The 20005-nt window shown below is 46.6% G+C and overlaps 1 protein-coding gene across 2 annotated transcripts in view; it reads left to right on the plus strand.

The window, feature by feature from the left end:
* The window catches only part of MREG (melanoregulin), a 62768-nt gene extending 43206 nt beyond the window's left edge, over positions 1–19562 (plus strand). For both annotated transcript variants that reach the window (XM_072741638.1, XM_072741637.1), the window contains exons 3-5: positions 15462–15552; positions 16769–16932; positions 17903–19562. In XM_072741638.1, the coding sequence (XP_072597739.1) occupies positions 15462–15552; positions 16769–16932; positions 17903–18037 (390 nt within the window). In that variant the 3' untranslated portion in view covers positions 18038–19562. The remainder of the gene's footprint in view (positions 1–15461; positions 15553–16768; positions 16933–17902) is intronic.
* Positions 19563–20005: the final 443 nt, after the last annotated feature.

Below are 20005 nucleotides of genomic sequence, written 5' to 3' on the forward strand. Positions count from 1 at the left end.
GCGTGATCCCGGGGTCCTGGGATTGAGTCCTGCCTCCGCCTCCCTGCAGAACCCTCCTGCTGTCTGCCTCTCTCTCTGTCTTTCGTGAATAAATAAATAAAATCTTTAAAAATAAATAAATAAAATAAAATTACTTGGGTGGCTTGCAGAATATTTGTACTGGACGGTGCTGATCTAGTTAATACAATACCCAGTGGTTTAATTTCAAAATGTGGCAATTGTGGGAGTTAATGAGTCACTGCTCCTTTTATTGCCAGCACATCTTTCAGGTTTATATATTTTTTTTTAAGATTTTATTTATTTATTCATGAGACACACACACACACACACACACACACACACAGAGAGAGAGAGAGAGAGAGAGAGAGGCAGAGACACAGGCAGAGGGAGAAGCAGGCTCCATGCAGGGAGCCTGATGTGGGACTCGATCCAGGGTCCCCAGGATCACACCCTGGGCCAAAGGCAGGTGCTAAACCGCTGAGCCACCCAGGGATCCCCATCTTTCAGGTTTATAAAAGTGCTTTCACACCCATAATCTCTACTGATACCTACACCCAGGCAAATGTCCTATTACTTCTAAACAACCTTCAACACAATGGAAAAGTACATCATTTGACTAAGTAAAACCCCAAAACTTTTCTTTTTTTAAAGAATTTCATTTATTTATTTGAGAGCATGAGAGAGAGCACGAGTAGGGGACAGGCAGAGGGAGAAGTTGAGAAGCAGACTCCCCACTGAGCAGGGAGCCCGAAGTGGGGCTCCACCCCAGGGCCCAGAGATCATGACCTGAGCCAAAGGCCGACGCCTAACTGACTGAGCCACCCCAGTGCCCCCAACCCCCAATTTTTCCACAGCAAGGAAGGAAAATAGTAATACAAAGGTAAGCAACCTGCCGGGGAAAGTGTTTGATACAAATAATAGCAAGGGGTTAACAGAGAAAGAAAAATCACACTTGCGAACGAGAGACATCAAGAGAGAACTCACAAGAAGATTAGGGAATAATATTAGCTTTTCAAGAATTCTCAGTAAAACAGAGAATTTCGTGTTGCTGCTGCTATCTAGCCAAATTATCTATGAGAAATAACAACCAACGAGAATGCCCCAGGCTGGGCAGGGTGTGAGCAAAGGGGGGCTCCTTCATTACCATTGAGAGTTCTAGAATTGGCGTTGTTTTATTTTTTTCACAAATAGTGAAAACGGTTGGGCTGTGTGTTTCAAATATAAAATGGGTAAAATACCTAATCCAAGAACTCTAGCTACAAGAATTTATCCTAAAGAAATAATCTCAAATACAAAAAAACGTGAATGCGAAGAATATTCATTGAAACACAAACTGGAAATGCAAAAGGGTGAAAAGACCTTCACACCTTCACATCAGGGTGAGGTCAGAGTATTTATTTATTATAATATATGCATTTTTGAGACAGTTGTATACAAAAGCTATATACTGTATATGTGAATATAGTATAAATTACATGTGTGTACGTAGTGTGTGTGTGTGTGTGTGTGTGTGCGCGCGTAGACAATGTCTCAAAAATAACAGAAGAAAAATGCAATAAAATAGTACACTAATATTTATCTCAGGGTAGAATTATGTATAGATGATTTTTTTCTCCTATACTTTCCAAATTCTCCACCATGGTTATGTACTTCTTTTATAGTCAGAACAGAAACTTTATTTTTTTTTTAAGATTTTTATTTATTTATCCATGAGAGACACAGAGAGAGAGAGGCAGAGACACAGGCAGAGGGAGAAGCAGGCTCCCTGATGCAGGACTCGATCCCAGGACCCCGGGATCGTGACCTGAGCCTGAGCCGAAGGCAGATGCTCAACCCCTGAGCCAGCCAGGCGTCCCCACCCAAGTAATTTTAAAGTTTCTACCAGCCACGTGAGAAAGGTAAAAAATAAGTAGGTGAAGTTGAATTTCATAATATATTTTATTTAATACATTCAAAATATTATTTCAACATATAGCCACTATAAATGGTTTTTTGTTTTGTTTTGTTTTGTTTAGGATTTTATTTATTAGTCTGACAGAAAGCACAAGCAGGGGGAGTGGCAGGCAGAGGGAGAGGGAGAAGCAGGCCCCTTCCCTGAGCAGGGAGCCCCAGCTCAGGGCTCCATCCATCCCTGAGATCATGACCCGAGCTGAAGACACTTAACCCACTGAGCACCCAGGCTCCCTGCTGGAAATGCTCTTAGTGAGCTATTTCACATTCTTTTCTCCCTTCCCCCCCCCCCCCCCCCACTTTGGTATGAAGTCTCCAAAATCCCACGCGTATTTTTACACCTGGCGTGCTTCTCGATCTAGGCTAGCCCGTCTCCGCGTGCTTACTGGCCGCGCGTGGCTGCTGGCTGCCCACGTGGACAGCACAGGGCTGGCTGCTGAAGGGTAGCTGGATCTTCGTTCTCCTCTAGTCTCTGGATCCAGACAACCCATCCTTAAATCCACTTGGCTCAGTACTTGGGAGCAACAGCCTTCCTTGCAGGTTCATGCTTAAGGTCATTGGACGAATGGGTTGTTTCTACCTTGCCAGAAATTTAAGTCCCCCTTTCCTCTCCGTGAACAGGCATGTAGCCTTATTATCCTTTGCTATTGGTGACAGCATCTAATTGTCCTTCCCTGCAGTGACCTGAGCAGCAGAACTTTGAGCCGGTTCCAGTTAGTTGACTAGAAATAACAACGTCACATGCAAACTCCAAGCCCCAGTTCTTCCCGCTGGCCGCGTTAGCCGACTCACGTCCTGAGTCTGGCCCTTCTCCTAACTCTGAAGCTGGAAGTGGGCTGGAACCCCCCAGATTAAACAAAACTGACGTGAAACCTCATTGCTCAGAAGCCCCCGTTCGCTCCATGGCTTTGGCTGGCAGACTTTGGCAGCAGGAGCTGTGAGCTATCCTGTGGCTTAATCTGGTTAAAACCAGATAAAGAATTAGGTCAGGGGCCTCTGGCTGCAAAGCAGTCTGTTTCCAGAAGTCTGGCAGAGCCTTGAAATGACAATAAACAAGGAGAGCTGGAAAGGCAGTGGCTTTTGGCATTTATGTCTGGCTTGTTCTAGGTCCACATTCTAGCTGTAGTTCTAGGTCAAAACACACGAGCACTGCAAAGGGCAGTGGGACTGCGTTGGCAGCCAGGGTAAGGAGGTGCCTCCCCAGGGCCCTGGCGCCCCAAGCAGTAACGCCACGATGGTGTCAGGGGTGTGAGACCCCGAGTGGTACGTAGACTCAGACCGCTCAAACTGCCAGACTTTAAAAAGTTTCGCTTTTCTGTCTTTTAAGTGTCAGGGCACCTGGGGTGGGGCCTCGGGGCCTGGTGGTCAGCCCAGCAGGCTGGTCCTAGACCTGGGGCTACCATGAACCCCGCCAGGCCCAGCTTTCCTTGGAATTTGGAAGATTTCCAAATTTCCTTGGAAATGGATAATTCTGGAAGGTCCGTAGGGAGGAGACCCTGATGGAGATTTGTACCCGGAGGTTAGCTCTTCTATCAGTAAAGAGGTGGGTCTGATCAAACTTGGAAAAAGAGAACAGCATGGGGGTCTGACCTACCGGTCCGAAAAGGCTCATTTCCATCGACCTGAGCCCCCGACAGATAGACCTTTCTTGGGCTGAGTGCTCCAGACTGACGAGGTGTCCAGGCCAAAGTGGTAAAGCCAACCCTTGAGGGGAACAGCTGGAGGGCCCTCCAGGCCCTGGAGCCCCCAAGGACCTAAGTGCCAGGCCCTGGGCGCTCCTCGGCCACCACGCCTCACTACCCCCTCCTCCAAGGGCCGCCGCGTCTGTTGTTTATCCTTTATGACGCCGAGCGTCTCTGCTCTGTCCCTGTCATTTGATCCTGTGCCATTTGGGCCAAGGTGGAAGCCGAGGGCTAACGAGTGGCCTGACTGTCTAGGAACAGTGAAATCCAATCCTGTCTTTCCCACTTACACACCATATCTGGCAGATGGAGACAATAGGCTTTTATGGTCCTGAAAGAGGATGCCCCCCCTGGGTAGGTGGCCTCGACACAGTTCAGAGCCAGCTGTGTTTAAAGGAAGCAGCTCCTCTGCATAATGGACCCCCCTTCCCGGCCAGCTGTCCCCAGCCTGGCCCTGCGCTGGGATCTGGCCGCCCAGTGTCTCCTCCGGGAGCCAGGCAGTGAGGACTGTGTCGCCGAGGGGTAGCTGGAGAACGGAGGACGGGACCTGTCTGTGTTCAGGACCCAAGTGGCCGTGCCAGAAGCCACTTTGGCACGTTACGTTCCATTTGTCTCTTTGTGTCCCAGTTTCCACACTGGTGACAGGGAAGGACTATATAGTGGGCTACATCTGGGCCTAATTGGGTGGCAGCTTGGGATCCCAGGGCTATGGATTCAGACAGACTTGAGTTAAATTTTCGGTTCTCCTCCCAATCGCTGTGAGATCTCAGCTGGGTTATATAAACTGTCAGAGCCTCAGGACACCTGGGTGGCTCAGCGGTTTGGTGCCTGCCTTCGGCCCAGGGTGTGATCCTGGGCACCCGGGATCGAGTCCCACATCGGGCTCCCTGCAGGGAGCCTGCTTCTCCCTCTGCCTGTGTCTCTGCTCTCTCTGCCTCGCTCATGAAAAAATTAATAAAATCTTAAAAAAAAAAGGCACAAGGTTCAAGGTGGGCTGGGGAATAGACAGGTGGTCCCGTGTAGCAGGTGCACACAGACGTGGGGGGGATGTGATCGAATGAGACTGGGGAGTCAGCATGGGGAGCCTGCTTGGGACGGCAGCTTTATTCAGTAAGCGGGCACCACCCAAGTGTCCGAGCAGAGGAATGACCCCACCTCCCCTTTAGGAGGACAGCTGGTTGGGAGACGTTAGCTTCTAGAAGCAGAGGGACCAGGTTTGCAGCTGTTCAGGCCAGGTACGGCTGGGGGAGGGGGGCAGTGGTGTGGGGGAGGATGGATCAGCAGGAGCAGATGCCTGATGTGGAAGGAGGGGGAGCAGGGAACCAAGCTGGGGGCGCAGGAGGGCAGGCTGTGGCTCGAGGGAGGCTGGCAGGGAGTCTCGTTGGTTCTGTAGAGTGTGACCCCAGGCAGCAGCCGGAGGGGCCAGAGGGGCCGGTGGAGACCCGCCGCTGAGGCGGCACTGAGGCTTGGGGTCGGGGTGGGGTCGGGGTGAAGGAGATGGGGAGTGAGCCACAGAGCACCAGTGGGCACCGGAGCTGATGCCCAGGACAGATGGAGGGCAGAAGGCCGGAGCTGAGGCCCAGGTGGATGGAGGGGAGGAGGCCGGAGCTGAGGCTCGGAGCGGAGGGAGGGGAGAAGGCCCAAGGCAGAGCCTGGGTGCAGGGCTGCAAGGGGAAGGGGCGCAGGAAGAGGAGGGGGCTGCCAAGGAGAGGGCAGGCCAAGGGAGGTCAGCTGCAGGATGCTCCCACCAGAGCTGCTGGATCTTTCCAGGGCAGCCCCCGCCTCCACCAGCCTCCCTGCCTCCCTTTCCCGTGGGCGAGGAGGGGTGGCCAGCAGCTCATGGGCACAGCTCAGTGCTTGCCTCCCGCGGTGGCAGGTCCCAAGGGGGCCGGCGGCGGGGGGGGGGCGGGGGATGGTTTGGCGTGGAGGGGACCAGAGGCAATGACAGAAGGAGCTGACTCCTTCCCAAGCCTCCTTCCGGCCACATGGGGCCCGTGAGCTGAGGCCGTGGCTGCTGCTGGGGCAGGTGCTCGCCTGTCGGGTGGCTCGGGGCTGACGGTCACCCGGCCACCTGGGGGGGTGCTGTGCTGGGGGGGGACAGGAGGGAGGGGACAGGGGTTGAGGCCCCGACTGCAGCTCTGGGAGGGGACACAGAACTGAGGTCCCCAAAGGAAGGGGCCGGAGTGCCCCATCCCACAGAGCCGACCCTTGAGAAGGGTGTCGTTGGGTTTGGCAGCGGTCTGGGGGGGGCCCGGCCATACTATTCTCCAGAACAGTTCTCTCCCAAGACTTCAGTTGTGTTTTCTTGGTCCCTCCTTGGGCACAGCTGCCGTGGCTTCGGGTTGGGTTCCTGTCTCATCAGCTGTTCTTTTGTGCACTTGCTTTCCTCCCGTCCCACCTCCCCACCCACCTGCTCCCTTCCTGTTCTAGAAGGCCCTGCAGCCACACTGTTGGGATGTGAGGTCCCCGGGCTCACTCACGAGTGCGGTTCCCTCATTCCTGAGATGGTACAACAATTTCCATCTCCCAGAGTAACACGTGTTACACGGTCAGCTGCGTAAATACACGTGAAGAGCTTAGAGAGGTGCTTGGGAAGAAGTAAGTGCTCCATATAAATGTTTTCCCTACCTATTTATCTATCTCTACTTTTTTGTACATGCCTTGAGATCCTTTTGGATTTTTGTCCAGTGATATAGGAAAAATATATTATGTTGAAAGAACCTATAGAAATTACAGTTCTAGAAATGTCAAATTATATACAGTTGACCTATGAACCACAGGGGTTTGAGCTGCACGGGTCTACTTACACAAGAATTTTTTTTTTTTATAAATACAGTACAGCACTGTAAATGCATTGGCCCTATTTTCTTTTCCTTATTATTTTAATAATATCTTCCCCCTCTAGCTTACTTTATTATGAGAATGCGGTATATAATACACATAACATGCAAAAATGCGTTGTTCATTGACTGTTCATGATAATGGTAAGGCTTCCGGTCAACAGGAGGCTATTAGTAATTCAGTTTTGAGGGAATCAAAAGTTATGCATGGATTTTTGACTGCCCTGGAGGTTGGCACCCCCTCCCCCAACCTGAGCTGTTCAAGGATCGACGGTGGTCTGCATCCTATAGAAATTATCCCTGAGAGGTGCAGTGCTGAAGGGCTGGTTATCTTACCAAGACAAAGGTCCTTCCTACATTGATCGGCCTTCCTTCTTGGGGCTTCTACCTATCAGTCTTACTCTTGGATTTTGAGTGTATACAGGGAAGAGGCAAGAAAAGGAATCCTTCTTCCATAGAGCAACTGTTTAAGCTTGAAGGACACTATCACGCGCTCCCAGAGCCCTCTGGTCTGCAGATCTATCAGCCAGGCCACCACGACGTGGCTTCCAGGCGCCTCATGTTGTCGGGGTCGCTCTTCTCCTGGCTGTACCACTGATTGACCAGATGCCTCTTTAGGCAGCTCCTCAGTTGCTCTGTGCAGAGTGTAGAGATTATCGTGATCAATGCAGTATGATATACATTAGTTTGGGGGGCTCTATTTCATGTCTTTAGGGCCCCACGTGCTATTTATTTTGGTAAACCCACACTTGTGCTTGGCACAAAGCAAGTACCTGATAAATGCAGACTGAATGCTCCATTTGGGGTGGATTTGGAACTTTTAGTTGCTTCAGACGCTACACCTGTCTTTGATGTGAACTGCTATCGGGGTGCTTTGGTTGTGTCCACTGTGTCAACCGAACAGTAGGAAAAATCTCCATTTATTCCTAATAAATTTCAACGTATAGATCTTATTTATTTATTCATGAGAGACACAGAGAGAGAGAGAGAGGCAGAGCCACAGGCAGAGGGAGAAGCAGGCTCCCTGCGGGGAGCCTGATGCGGGACTTAATCCTAGGACCCTGGGATCCTAGGACCCTGAGCCAAAGGCAGACGCTCAACCACTGAGCCACCCAGGTGCCCCCAATGTATAGATTCTATTTCATAGGCTTTGTTTGGTACATATTTTCTGATCTTGGTCCTCTCATGCCATGTATTAGCCACCTCTCCTGCCTCTGTGTGGCCTTTGATTTCACGAAGTCATTGAGACTGAGCCTCCTCACGCGGTGCTGAAAACCTTTCTCCAGAACTGTCAGCAACAGTTCTGAGTCCCTTCAGTAGTTGCCAAACTACCGTGGTCGGCATTAACCATCTCACATTTCCCTGTGAGAAGCAAACGTGAGAGGATCTGTTAGCAGATATCCCCCCACGTATTACATATCTTTATCTAACTTCTCTGATATTTCCCACCACATAGGAAATGAAAGAAAACTAGACTGCACTGACCCGTGCAGTCAGTATGATTTCTGCATCCTTTAGAGAACCTCTCTTCATCATAAGTAGAAAATCGCATGAGATGATATAAACTGGCAAACACTGAAAGAAAGAGAGAGCGGTTGACAATGTTCAGAGGGTTCACTTTACCAAGAAGCTGTCATTTTCAAGTAAAAGTGTTGGGGTGCCATTCCGCAACGTAGATGTTTCACTTTCATACAATGCAGAGTTGTTATAGCCAACGTGTCAATCTTGAGTTGAAGTGGAAATTCCCGAAGGGAAATCTGTGGTGCCTGACACATGTGAGTCCTTAATAATTTTTAACGACGATGCTAGAAAGAATGATGGGAAAGCAAAAGGTCTCAAGACATTTAAGATTTAAGGCCCATTTGGGAAAATATTTTAAGTTTTTAGGGGGCCGTTTTCTATAAAACAAATGCCTATACATTTTTAAATGATTTTTAAGAAAGGTTTTATTTATTTATTTGAGAGAGAGAGAGTGAGCATGAGCAGGGGGAGGGACAGAGGGAGAGAAAGAAAGAGGGAGAAGGAGAAGCAGGCTCCCCACTGAGGATGAAGCCCAACGTGGAGCTCAGTCCCAGGACCCCCAGATCATGACCTGAGCTGAAGTCAGACACTTAACTGACTGAGCCACCCAGGCATCCCTTTAAAGACTTTATTTTTAAGTAATATCTACACCTAATGTGGGACTCAGACATATAACCCCAAGATCAAGAGTTGCACGGTCTACCAACTGAGCCAGCCAGGCACCCCCCAATATACATTTTTTTTATAATTTTGTATCTGTTTACATCAGGTGGTAAAAAAAAAACAGTCAAGTTAAAGAAGGATCTGGAACCTTATATTCTGATGCAGAATAATTGCTAAGATATATTAAGTGTAAAGTACAGGATATAGTATGCCACCGCTTTTGGGGGAAAAATGAAAGGGTGCAGGAGAAATTGATAGCATTCATTATTTGTAGAAAGGACACCGATCGCTGGGGGACAGGGCTTTTATTATTTTGGATTGTGGATCACATGAATGTATTACCTAACTTAAATAAGCTAACAATAAATATGCAGCAAAAAGGGAAGCTGTGTTGAGGTAGCAACAGTAACTAGCCATTCTTTTCTGTTTCCTTTTTTAAATTAAGGATATGTGGACTCTGGAATTAGATTTGAATTCTGGCTTGACTGCTACTGGCAGTTGAGCACCAGGGAAGTGACATAACTCATGCAAGATTTAGGAAAGACTCTTCTTGCAGACCAAATATAATGACCATTCCTTAAAGTTCAGTTTGTGATGATCTGATCTTGGGTTATGGAATGAAGACGATGAAGCAGATTTAAGCCTGGGTATGAGCACCTTCTTCTGAAGATGGATTTTGACCATCCAAGAAAGACAAAAACCAAGCTATTGTAAAGCTTGGGTTTCAGATGGTGAATAGGTTTTGACTCAAAGTTATTATGAATCAAAAGTTGCCTTTGGACTGATCACTAGACCCAACCAGAAAGATTCAACGTGTGTTTGTAAGTAAGGGAGTTGAGTGGTTGAGTCAATGGTAGTTGGACTCCTGTCCATCAGATCTTTGAAAGAAATTACCCAATGAGCTATAAGCCACATCCTCTCCCCTGTTGTAAGAATAGTCTTGCCCAAATTAGAAGCTCTGCTCTGAGGGACAGAACTCATGGGGGCACCCAGAAAGTAATCCCTGGACATAGCAGAGGACTGCTTGTATATCTGTGTCATTGCCTGAATCACTTCAGGGACAGAAAGATTGAGCCATTAACACTGCAATCTCTGTAAGCCATAACCTCACCCGGCTAAAAAGCTCTATATACTGAACATTGTCCCCCAGGAACAAGAGGTAGGAAGAAAGGAGACCAATATTTTGTGTGGCAATTATGATTTCCTTTTTGTTTATGTACTCAGTGAGCGCACTCTGTGACCTGAATCCTTCAGATGGGCAAGGACCAGAGAAAGAACTCCCTCCAGGTGTCTAAACCCAAACGGAGTGGTCTTGGATGACAGAGAGTTCCAGACGTAGGAGTGACTTCTGATGAGATAGGATCCCGAGGCCCACGAGTCCTCAGGCTCGATCTCTCTGTCATTCTTTCATCTTTGTTCTCCTCCGAGAGTTGACTTCTCCCTTAGGGTGACTCTTCTCAGGGTGGCCAAAGCGATGGGAGCAGTTCTAGGTTTTGTACCCTCGCACCACGTTGTTCACGGGGGACGGAGAACATCTCTCCTGGTCCCTCTTGAAAGCCTCGCGGATTTAGCTGCGTCTCCTTTGCTGAGCTGGGTTATGTGCCCATCCCTGCCCCACTAGGCGGAGGCTGACTGACTTAAGTTACTGGATTTCAAACCTGGCACCCCTTCAGAGGATTCTGACTTCAGCAGTCTGGGGGATGGATCTCGTGCATCGTATTTTAAAGTGCTCCCCAGAAGATTCCAATATACAACCAAAGTGGATATAGTACTGGCTTAAGTCGATCAGCGCCCACTTCCAGAGCTGGGACTGTAGCTGTTCTCCAAAGGAAGGTCTGAGCGAACAAGGCAGATTGATAGAAGGGGGAAATAGATGCTGGGGAAGCAAACATCAAGTATGTGTTGGTGGCAGGCATATTACTTGCCTACATATTTGCTGCCCCAGCGACCGGATCACACCTTTCTTCCTTGCTTCCAGAGCCCAGCTTTGGTTTGGAGCAGCACGGTGCCAGCCCCAGTGGATAGATCGCGATTGGTCCAAATACTACTGGCAATCTGTGTCCCCACCTTTTCTGCCTCCCTGGCAACGAGAGAAACAGAGACAGAGAGGGAGAGAGGGAGAGAAGGAGAAGAACTCAATTATTCTTTGTCTATCTCTAAAAGAGAGTTTAAAGCTAACCCATGAGAAATTGGGAATGTGAGCCTGATACTTGGAGCTGCAGAAGTAGCTCCCGGAGGAGGAGATGGAAAAGAGGAGGAGGTGGAAGGAGGAGGACAAGAAAGGGGAAGAGGGAGGGAAGGAGGAGCAAGAAATGTCCCAAAGTACTGCTGAGGAATAAGGCAAGAACAAGACGAAGGGGAAGCAAATTTTCGCATTCATTTTCAGACCCTTCTGTTCTCTTTGGGTTCTTACTAATATGTGATTATATTATTTTCGTAACTAAAAATAAGTTGATTGCTTTTGAAGTTGTTCCTAAGAGTTTAGGATGACTTAGCATAGATGTGGGCTCCTGTTAGAGTGCGTTTCTCTAAATACAGACATCACCTTTTTTAGCAAGATATGTGAAGTACGTTTTAACTGCCCCATTCATGCACAAGCTCACGGTAATACAGGCCTTGGTTCTGTCTTCTTGTCACCACCACTTCATTCTCTGGCTCGAATCTGCTGGGCCAACGACCAGAGAGGGGAAGCACCTCAAAATCCACTATATGCACCTTCAGTTACTCATTTTCAGTCACGTGTGTTTTACTTGGACTTGGCTCCCAAGTATTTTATGTAGTCAATTCTGCACTCTTTCTCCTCTCCCCCTCCTCCTTCTTTTTAAAAGAGAGACAGTGAGAGTGAGTGGGAGGGGAGGGGAGGCCCAGAGGGAGAGGGAGAAAGAGAATCCTCAAGCAGACTCTCTGATGAACGTGGAGCCCGATGTGGGACTCCCTCTCACCACCCTGAGATCATGACCTGAGCCAAAGTAAAGAAATGGACCCTTAACTGATTGAGCCACCCAGGCACCCCCTGCACTATTTCTTTTAGTATAATTTTGCTAATTGACTTATTGTTAGAGTTTCAGGCCATTGGATCACGATGAACACAATGTACTAATCAGGTTCTATCAAAAAGACAAACAAGATTATTTTAGAAAATAAGATGTCAACTTTTGATGTCTATTGGGTTTGAATTTGAACTCACTTGTGAGAATATTTAGTTGGTCTTTGTTTTGTTTTCAATTAATTTATTTTAGGGAGAGCAGATGGGGAGAGGGAGAGAGAGAACCCCAAGTAGATTCTGGGCAGAGCACAGAGCCCGACACAGAAGGCCTGATCCCAGAACCGCAAGATCATGACCTGAGTGGAAACCAAGAGCCTGGCACTCAGGCGACTGCCCCACCTGGGTGCCCCTGGTCTTTGTTATTTTTAAACTCTTTGCTTAAAAACAAATTGTGATGATTTAAAAATTGTAGAAGAATGGCGCAAGACTTGATTTTCTCTAGTTCAGGGAATAGGTGAGTTAGTTTGTTTAGTTGTGGGTAAGATTTTGTACATCACCATTTCTCATTTGTTGCATGTAGATTCATATGTTAGATTTAAATTCCCCTCATCATTTATTTTATCAAAAGCCAATTCTCAGTTAAAACCTTACCCGGAACTTTAAATTTTGCACAAAACTTCCAGATACTTTCATATGTGATTATCCATGACCATTCTGTCCAAAGAAGACAGTAATAATACGGATATACGAAATGCTTGGTTTCATTAATCTTAACATCATTAATCTTAACAAGCACCATGAGCAAGCCAGTCAATGCATCATAAGTGGATTCATCCTTAGCAGATTTTTCTATGTCATAGTGTCACTTCTCCATCAAACACTTTTATCAGAGTATCAGATACTGAAACAAGAATGAATTTGTATGATATGCGGTGTTGGAATTTAAGAATAGCGAAATAGCTGGTAGATGGACAGCAAGAAGAGAAAAGTTAAAAAAAAAAAGTCTGAAGCTTGGACGATCCAGTGATGCTGGGTCTCTGAAAAGATAGAATTTGGCTACATTGAGTTGAGGAAACATATTCTGGGGCATCAGGGTAAGAAGCCCGGGAAAGCTTCTCAGAGACCTTAAATCACAAGTTAATGAAGCCACCTAGTGGTTTGTCACGTAATTTGAGATTGTGTGAAGACAGGAGGCAACACATCTGCGGATTGATGGTGGGAGCATCTCTAATCAAGGGTTTCTAGAAGCCTGATCACTCTCCATTTAAGGAGGGTCCGTTTTATTGAGAACCCGTGGAACGCTGCTCTGTATAATATCTTCTTTTTATCAAAAAGGGACTGTAGCAACTCACATGAAAAGACAGTGAGAGAGCACAAACCAGAGAGAGAAAAGGCACGAATAAAGACACAAAAAGCAGCCTGAAATTTTGGTCGTTCAGAAATGCTTACAAAGTCCTATGAATGTTCCGTGAAAGGACTCAGTCATAAAATTCATAATGTCCGGAATGGTGAAGCAGTTTTGGGAAACGTAAAACCATCCCTGATGAGAGCAGAGTAATTTTTCTTCCTCACAAATAGTGTCATATACGTGCCCTCAGTCCTCATAATAGAAATCATCCCAAGCCTTGGAGGATTATTTCCTAATTGTGTCTACACTGACTTGGAGGGAAATGTGCATCAAAGTCCACTTTTAGGGCTTGCATTAACACATTGGATCCTCAGAACAAGCCTTTGAGGTAAGCAGTACTAGTATCTCTGTACTGCACACGGGGCTGTGAGACAGTTATGAACTTGCCCAGAGCCAGCTGTTAATAATACGGAGCTGGGACCCAAACCCGGGCAGTATGGCTCCAGCACCCTTGTCTTTTTTCCAAGATGCTATACACTGAATGGCCAGTTTGGTACAGCAAGGCCCATCCAACAAGAACGACAACACTTTTTTTTTTTTTTTTGGAATTTTATTTATTTATTCATGAGAGAGGCAGAGACACAGACAGAGGGAGAAGCAACCTCCCTGTGGGGAGCCCGATGCAGGACTCGATCCCAGGACCCCAGGATCACACCCTGAGCCGAAGGCAGACGCTCAACTGCTGAGCCACCCAGGTGTCCCAAGAACAGCAATACTTGAAGTCCTCCCCCAACCTGCACGCTCTGTAGGGGATTATGTATATCATGTACTTTAACATGATGCCTAAGATGAGGTCAGGGTTGGATAGTTCCAAGATGACTCAGTTAACTTTTCTTTCAGGCCACAGGCTTCATCCCTGACCACAGTCACCACACACTCGTGCTCACACATGTACACACACACTTTTGGTCTCCCCCCCCCAAAAAAAGACAGAAGAGTACTGAAATTCCCCACTTATTGGCTTCTAGGGAAATGGCTGAAATCCTATGCCCTTTTGATGGCATATCCTTAGGTACAAGATCTAAAATGCAGTCATAACGAAACACCCTTTATTTCGTTGGCTTTTCTTTTTCCAAGTGGTCTCTATGAATATTTGCGATTGGTTGCTAATCTGATGTCTCAGTCGTGAGCGTTGATTAGTAGTGAGCAAGGCCAGCATCGACTGGAACTCTAGGGAAATAGTGTCGTCACTGAAACATTTGCAGTTAGAGGAGACAAGACCTACCTGAGTCTTAAGTTGAGCATTAAGAATGATGTTCTTTTAAGCTGTGCATTAAAATAGTTGTGTGGTTAACGCTTTTGCTGAAAGGAGAAGGTATCCTCTATAAAATGACTGTTCTGTATAGAGAAGGCTCCTTAGCAATAAATGTCCCTGCCATTTAAAAGAAACACTTAGCTTAATGACGATTCTAATGCTCCCGGAAGATTCAAGGTCTGTTTGGGGACCAACATGATGGCCTACTGCCCATAAGATTGAAATTTTCAGAATGATAGCTTTTTAATAGTCTGCAGAATGCTTGAAAGATTCGCCCTCTCATGGAACATAAGTGAAAAGAGCGCGATGCTGAGATATGGTGAAGAAAACGTTGGCTGGGAATCAAGAAACGTGGGATTCCCAGGTCTACTTTACTCTAATAAAGGAGGAAATAAATTCGTTGTGTGTGCCATTTTTCTCATGAACTTTGGAGTCAGAACTGGATTCAAATACCAATTCTGGTGCCAATTAGCTGAATGGTGTCGGATTCCCCAGTTAACCTCTTTGGGCCTCGGTTTCTTAATGTGTAAAATGGCTTCGGTCTTACATGGATTTTATTAGGTGCTTACTGTGTGCAAGTACTGTGCTTTTATATACCTTTTTTTTTTTTTTGCTTTTATATACCTTTAATCTTTATTTTTTGAAGATTTTTATTTATTCATGAGAGACACAGAGAGAGAGAGAGGCAGAGACCTAGGCCGTGGGAGGAGATGCAGGCTTCCTGCAGGGAGCCCGATGTGGGCCTCTATCCCAGGACTCCGAAATCATGTCGAGAGCCAAAGGCAGATGCCCAACCGCGGAGCCACCAGGTGCCCCTACACTTTAATCTTCATAACAATCTTAAACGACGTCACCCTTGTGGTTATCCTCACTTTACAGGTACGATCACTGCAACTGAAAGACCAGGCAATGGCAAGAGTTTACTTAGCATCATTTATACCGTGTGACACATCACTTCCTACAAGCAGATGACCTGGAAACGGTAGCCGACGGATTCCTACTGCCTCCCTTCTCACCCGTGCCCTTCTCTCCTTTTAGAAAGGTTTTGAAGACTAGCGAAGTGGAGACCCACATGCTTCAGTAGCTTACGTTTGGGAATTAGATAGCAGTGTAGGCCAAGGGGTAAATATAAACCTGGATTTGTATTTTCCTACAGGAGTGGCAAAAGCTCAACTATGATATCTACACCCTGCGACAGATTCGAAGGGAAGTGAGAAATAGATGGAAACGCATTTTAGAAGATTTAGGTGAGTCCAACAGCGATTGTGGAAAGGTACAGGTAACCAGTGGCGACCATTCCTCTTCCCTTTCTTCCACGTGTTCTGTATAAAGGGCATGTCGGTCACTGATAAGAGCTGCTGGTACTAATTACTGTCCCAGTCCTGTCCTCCTTGCATCCTCAAGCATAAACATCTGATATTTCTGTTACCACCAGCCCATGTCTTGAGGACAGATTTTGCTGTGTGAGTCCATCTGTCCTCAGTGTGGAGGGTCACAGGGCAGGGGAGCCATGTGGGCACTACCCCTGAATGTTTGGGGTTCGTACGTGGACTGGATTGGAGGAGCATGACTGGCCAGCTGGTGGTTGCTGTATAAGGTGAGGCAGGTGGGAAGAAATACTTTTTGTAAGAGACGATGGCAAAACTCCGCATAGATTTCCAGAAGGACTGAAAGGTAGAGAAGCTTCAGGGTTGGTACAAATACCCGTGGCATCAGAGCAAATACTGGGTTTTGGTTTTTCTTATTTCTGCCGGGGTCGTGACACAGTAACCATGGCCCCTCACGGTATAAGATGACCTCATTTTAGTACTTTAAAAAATGAACTTCTCGATTTTGAAGCCCTTCCGTCCTTCTGCCTCGAAAGACAACTGGACATCTTGGCATCACACCATTTCGATTGTGCTGTAGCAAGCTGCTGGCCGCTATTGCTTTCGTTGGGACCCACTGGGTTGGGAGTGGACCCCCTGCCCTCTTTACTCACCCACTATTATTGTGACGGAATTGTCTCCCTTTACAATGTGAGTTACTCCAGGCGGGTGTAAATCTCTGAGTCTTTCGCGTTTTGGGGTAATTTTAACCAGATGAGCATATTGCCTGGGGGAAAGGAATCAGGGCTTGGAGAAGCCTGGAGACCAACGCTTTGCTGGTTCCCAACTGCAGAGGCAGGTAGGTGAAGAGTGAGGAGTCGGAGGAGGATTTCAATCCAAAAAGCGGGGCAGCAAGCTGTCAGCGGGTAAGGATGTGAGGCTTACCTTGGAGGGAAAAGTTATCGAAGAAAATTAAACAGGGAGAAACCTCAAAGAGTTTATTCAAGACCCTGCCAGTTGCACCGCCGACCTGGGAAGCAGCCCATGGAATGTTTGTCTGGATCCACGTCTGGGTGCCTTCTTCACCTCCCAAACGATGGCCATTTCCTGGGACTGCTTCACACGAGGGGTACATTTTTTTTTTTGTCCCCTGTAGGTTTTCAAAAGGAAGCAGATTCTTTGCTGTCAGTGACAAAACTCAGCACCATCAGTGATTCTAAAAACACAAGGAAAGCTCGGGAGATACTGTTAAAACTGGCCGAAGAAACCAATATTTTTCCAACAAGCTGGGAGCTCTCGGAGAGATACCTCTTTGTCGTGGTAAGTGGGTATATTTTTTTATGTGCCCTAAGTTTGCTTTAAATTTTTTCTTTTCTTTTTTAAGATTTTGTTTATTTGAGAGAGAGAGAGAGCGAGTGATAGAAAGAGAGAGAGAGAGAGAGAGAAGTAGCCGGGTCAGGAGCAGCGGGAGAAGCAGACTCTCCACAGGCACAGGAAGCCCAATGTGGAGCTCGATCCTGGGACTCCAGGATCATGACTTGAGCCAAAGGCAGACGCTTAACTGACTGAGCCACTCAGGCACCCCAAATTTTTGCTTATCTTTTATTCCAAATACTCATCATTCCAGCACCACCAGCATCATCACAGTCTGATCAAGTGGCAGATGAAGCTGGCATCTTATCGCTGATTTCCAGGGGCTGGAAGGATCTGAAGCACCTGCAGGGCTTTAACTATTCAGATTTCTGGATTGCGCTCAGACCTCTTGAGGCTCGGGTTGTGGCTCAAGAATCTGTACTTTTCGGCCACTTCTGCTATGCGAGTCAGCTTTTTGAACGATTTGTCGGTCAAAGAGATGTGAGGAACATTGTTTGTAGGACCGAAGATGAAATGAAGCATTTGAAGGGCCTCTAAGAATGTGGGGTGTTTCTTGGATAATGTAACTAAAGAGTTCAGGGGCATCTCTACATTTGTTGAGAAAATTTTTTTTTTTTTTAATGATAGTCACAGAGAGATAGAGAGAGAGGCAGAGACACAGGCAGAGGGAGAAGCAGGCTCCATGCACCGGGAGCCCGACGTGGGACTCGATCCCGGGTCTCCAGGATCGCGCCCTGGGCCAAAGGCAGGCGCCAAACCACTGCGCCACCCAGGGATCCCTGTTGAGAAAAATTTAAGAAGTGTTTTACTTGCTCATGATTATTTCTAGGATGGGTCTTGTTATTAGATTGGTTTTTCCCATGGATGTGGCTTTGTTCCCATCTTGACAGCATCTGTATTTTAAAATCTTTGGCAGGACCGTCTCATTGCTCTTGACGCAGCAGAAGAGTTCTTTAAAATTGCCAGTCGAACTTATCCCAAGAAGCCTGGAATCCCATGCCTGGTAGATGGCCAGAAAGAACTGCACTACCTTCCACTTCCAAGTCCCTAAAGGAGAGTCCAGGGGGCAGAATTGGGATCCCCCCACTGGCACTCAGCAGCCAACCCAAGTTGGACAAATGCATATGGAAGACAGTAAGCAAGTGGAGGCCTAGCTAAGTGAAAAAGGAGTCTAAATCCTATAAAAAAAAAAAAAGAGGGGTTTGGATATTTGGTCTTCAAGGGGATGTTACTTAAGAAATACTCGGGGTGCAGTGAAACACCCTGGTGATCTTATATCAGGGAGCTGGTCAGTGGGATCTTTCCACTGGGCGATTAGATTTCAAGCACCCACGGTCCCCATTTTGGTTTCGATTATACAATAAGCCTATTAGGAGGATGGGTTGTTCTAGTTAAACAAACAATAAGGTTGACAGAGCTATCACTGAGCCCAAATATGGATTACCGAATTTTAAATGATTGTTCTAGGACGTAGGCTAATCCCAAAATAATACCAGGCATCCTGCGACCTTTCTTCGATCTGGAAAATCCTTCAGAACCTTGCAGGTGTCAGAGGCATCATCTCGAGTATAAGTCATGAGTATTCAGAGGTTCAGATGTCGCAGATAATAGAAATATCTAGCAGTGCTTCACAGAAGGGAGTTCCAGATAGATCGACGGCAGAAGGAACTCCCTGCAGCTACATGTTAAAAGCTCTGTCTTCAGTGGTGGGACAGGCTCTCAAATTCTCCACATTATCAATACCTGGTTACCTCATTTTTGCATATCGTCCATTTCTAGACCACAGGCCCTTGGTATGTTATCTGGGAGAGCATCTCCAAACTGCAATGTTGGACCTCCACTTCCTTCTCTTCTCTTTAATCTGCTTCTGGCCCATCAGCCAAGAGTTGCACCTGCCAAGCGACCTGCAGCGCAGACTTGCAGCTCTGCGTGCGCAGGCAGCGTTGTGCAGAGAAGGTCATTACTGGACTCTCTTCCATTTGGAAGAGGATTTTCAAGACGGAGCCATGCTGCCAACATAGTTCGCTTCTAGCCACAGACGGGGAAGTCCAGCCTCAGAAGTTAACTTGCCACTTGAGCAAGGAGCTTGCCAGGAAGTAAATCACGGTTCATATCATCGAAAAGACTTCCAGGGCCTGTCAGGTGTGTAGGTAGATTGCTGAGAACACCGGCAATATTTTTACTTCTACAGACTCTGCTCTTCTCTCTTCAGGTAAAAAGTAACTTGTGTTTAGTTTGTCCAGGGGACTGTGACTTGAAAATTGCTGGCCAGCTCTTTTGGTAGTGTACACAATGTTTGAAGTATTTGTTAGGGGAGATATGTGTTCTCCATTTATTGATGCATTGCAGACCAAGTTAACTGACCTTTTTCAGGAAAATTCTTTCTAGTATAGTAAGGAAGCTGAAAGTTTTATTTTTTATATTTAATGCTTAACCTCCCTCTCATATTGTTAAAAATTAGCCTGCAGGTAATTCCCCTCACTTCTGTGGGCTCTTGCGAGATACCCGTACAAAGAGTGAAACAAGTAATCAAAAACAAAAACAGACAAAAAATAAACAACAGATCTTTGAAAATCGTACTGTTTTCATTTCATTTTATTTCTGTCCTTGGAATTTGTGTTTTCTCTTTCTGCGTTTTTTGATTAGATTGTTTGCATCTATGGGGAATCAATTGTAAACATTGTCTTTCTTTTTGATGATGAATGAATAAGGATAAGAATGTCTCTATGATTATAAGCAACATGGAATTATCCAGGAATTTTTCCTTGCAAGGAATTAGAAGGTTTCTGTATTTACTTTTCAGTTGGATGTGTGCTATATTTCCAAGAAATAAGGAGCAGATCATTCTTTCCACAATCCCTTTAAAGAGTAAAGGAGCTGATAGACAAGTGGGTTTAAAGACCTCTCCCTTGTCCTAAAGCCAGTCAAGGGGCAGATCTGTGCTCAAGTCCAGGGGAAACCACTGTACAAAGATGACTCCAGGGATCACTCCAGAACTCAGAGCACTTACCAGAACCCA

Source organism: Vulpes vulpes, chromosome 16, assembly GCF_048418805.1.
Source record: "Vulpes vulpes isolate BD-2025 chromosome 16, VulVul3, whole genome shotgun sequence".
In the NCBI taxonomy this organism is placed as follows: Eukaryota; Metazoa; Chordata; class Mammalia; order Carnivora; family Canidae; genus Vulpes; species Vulpes vulpes.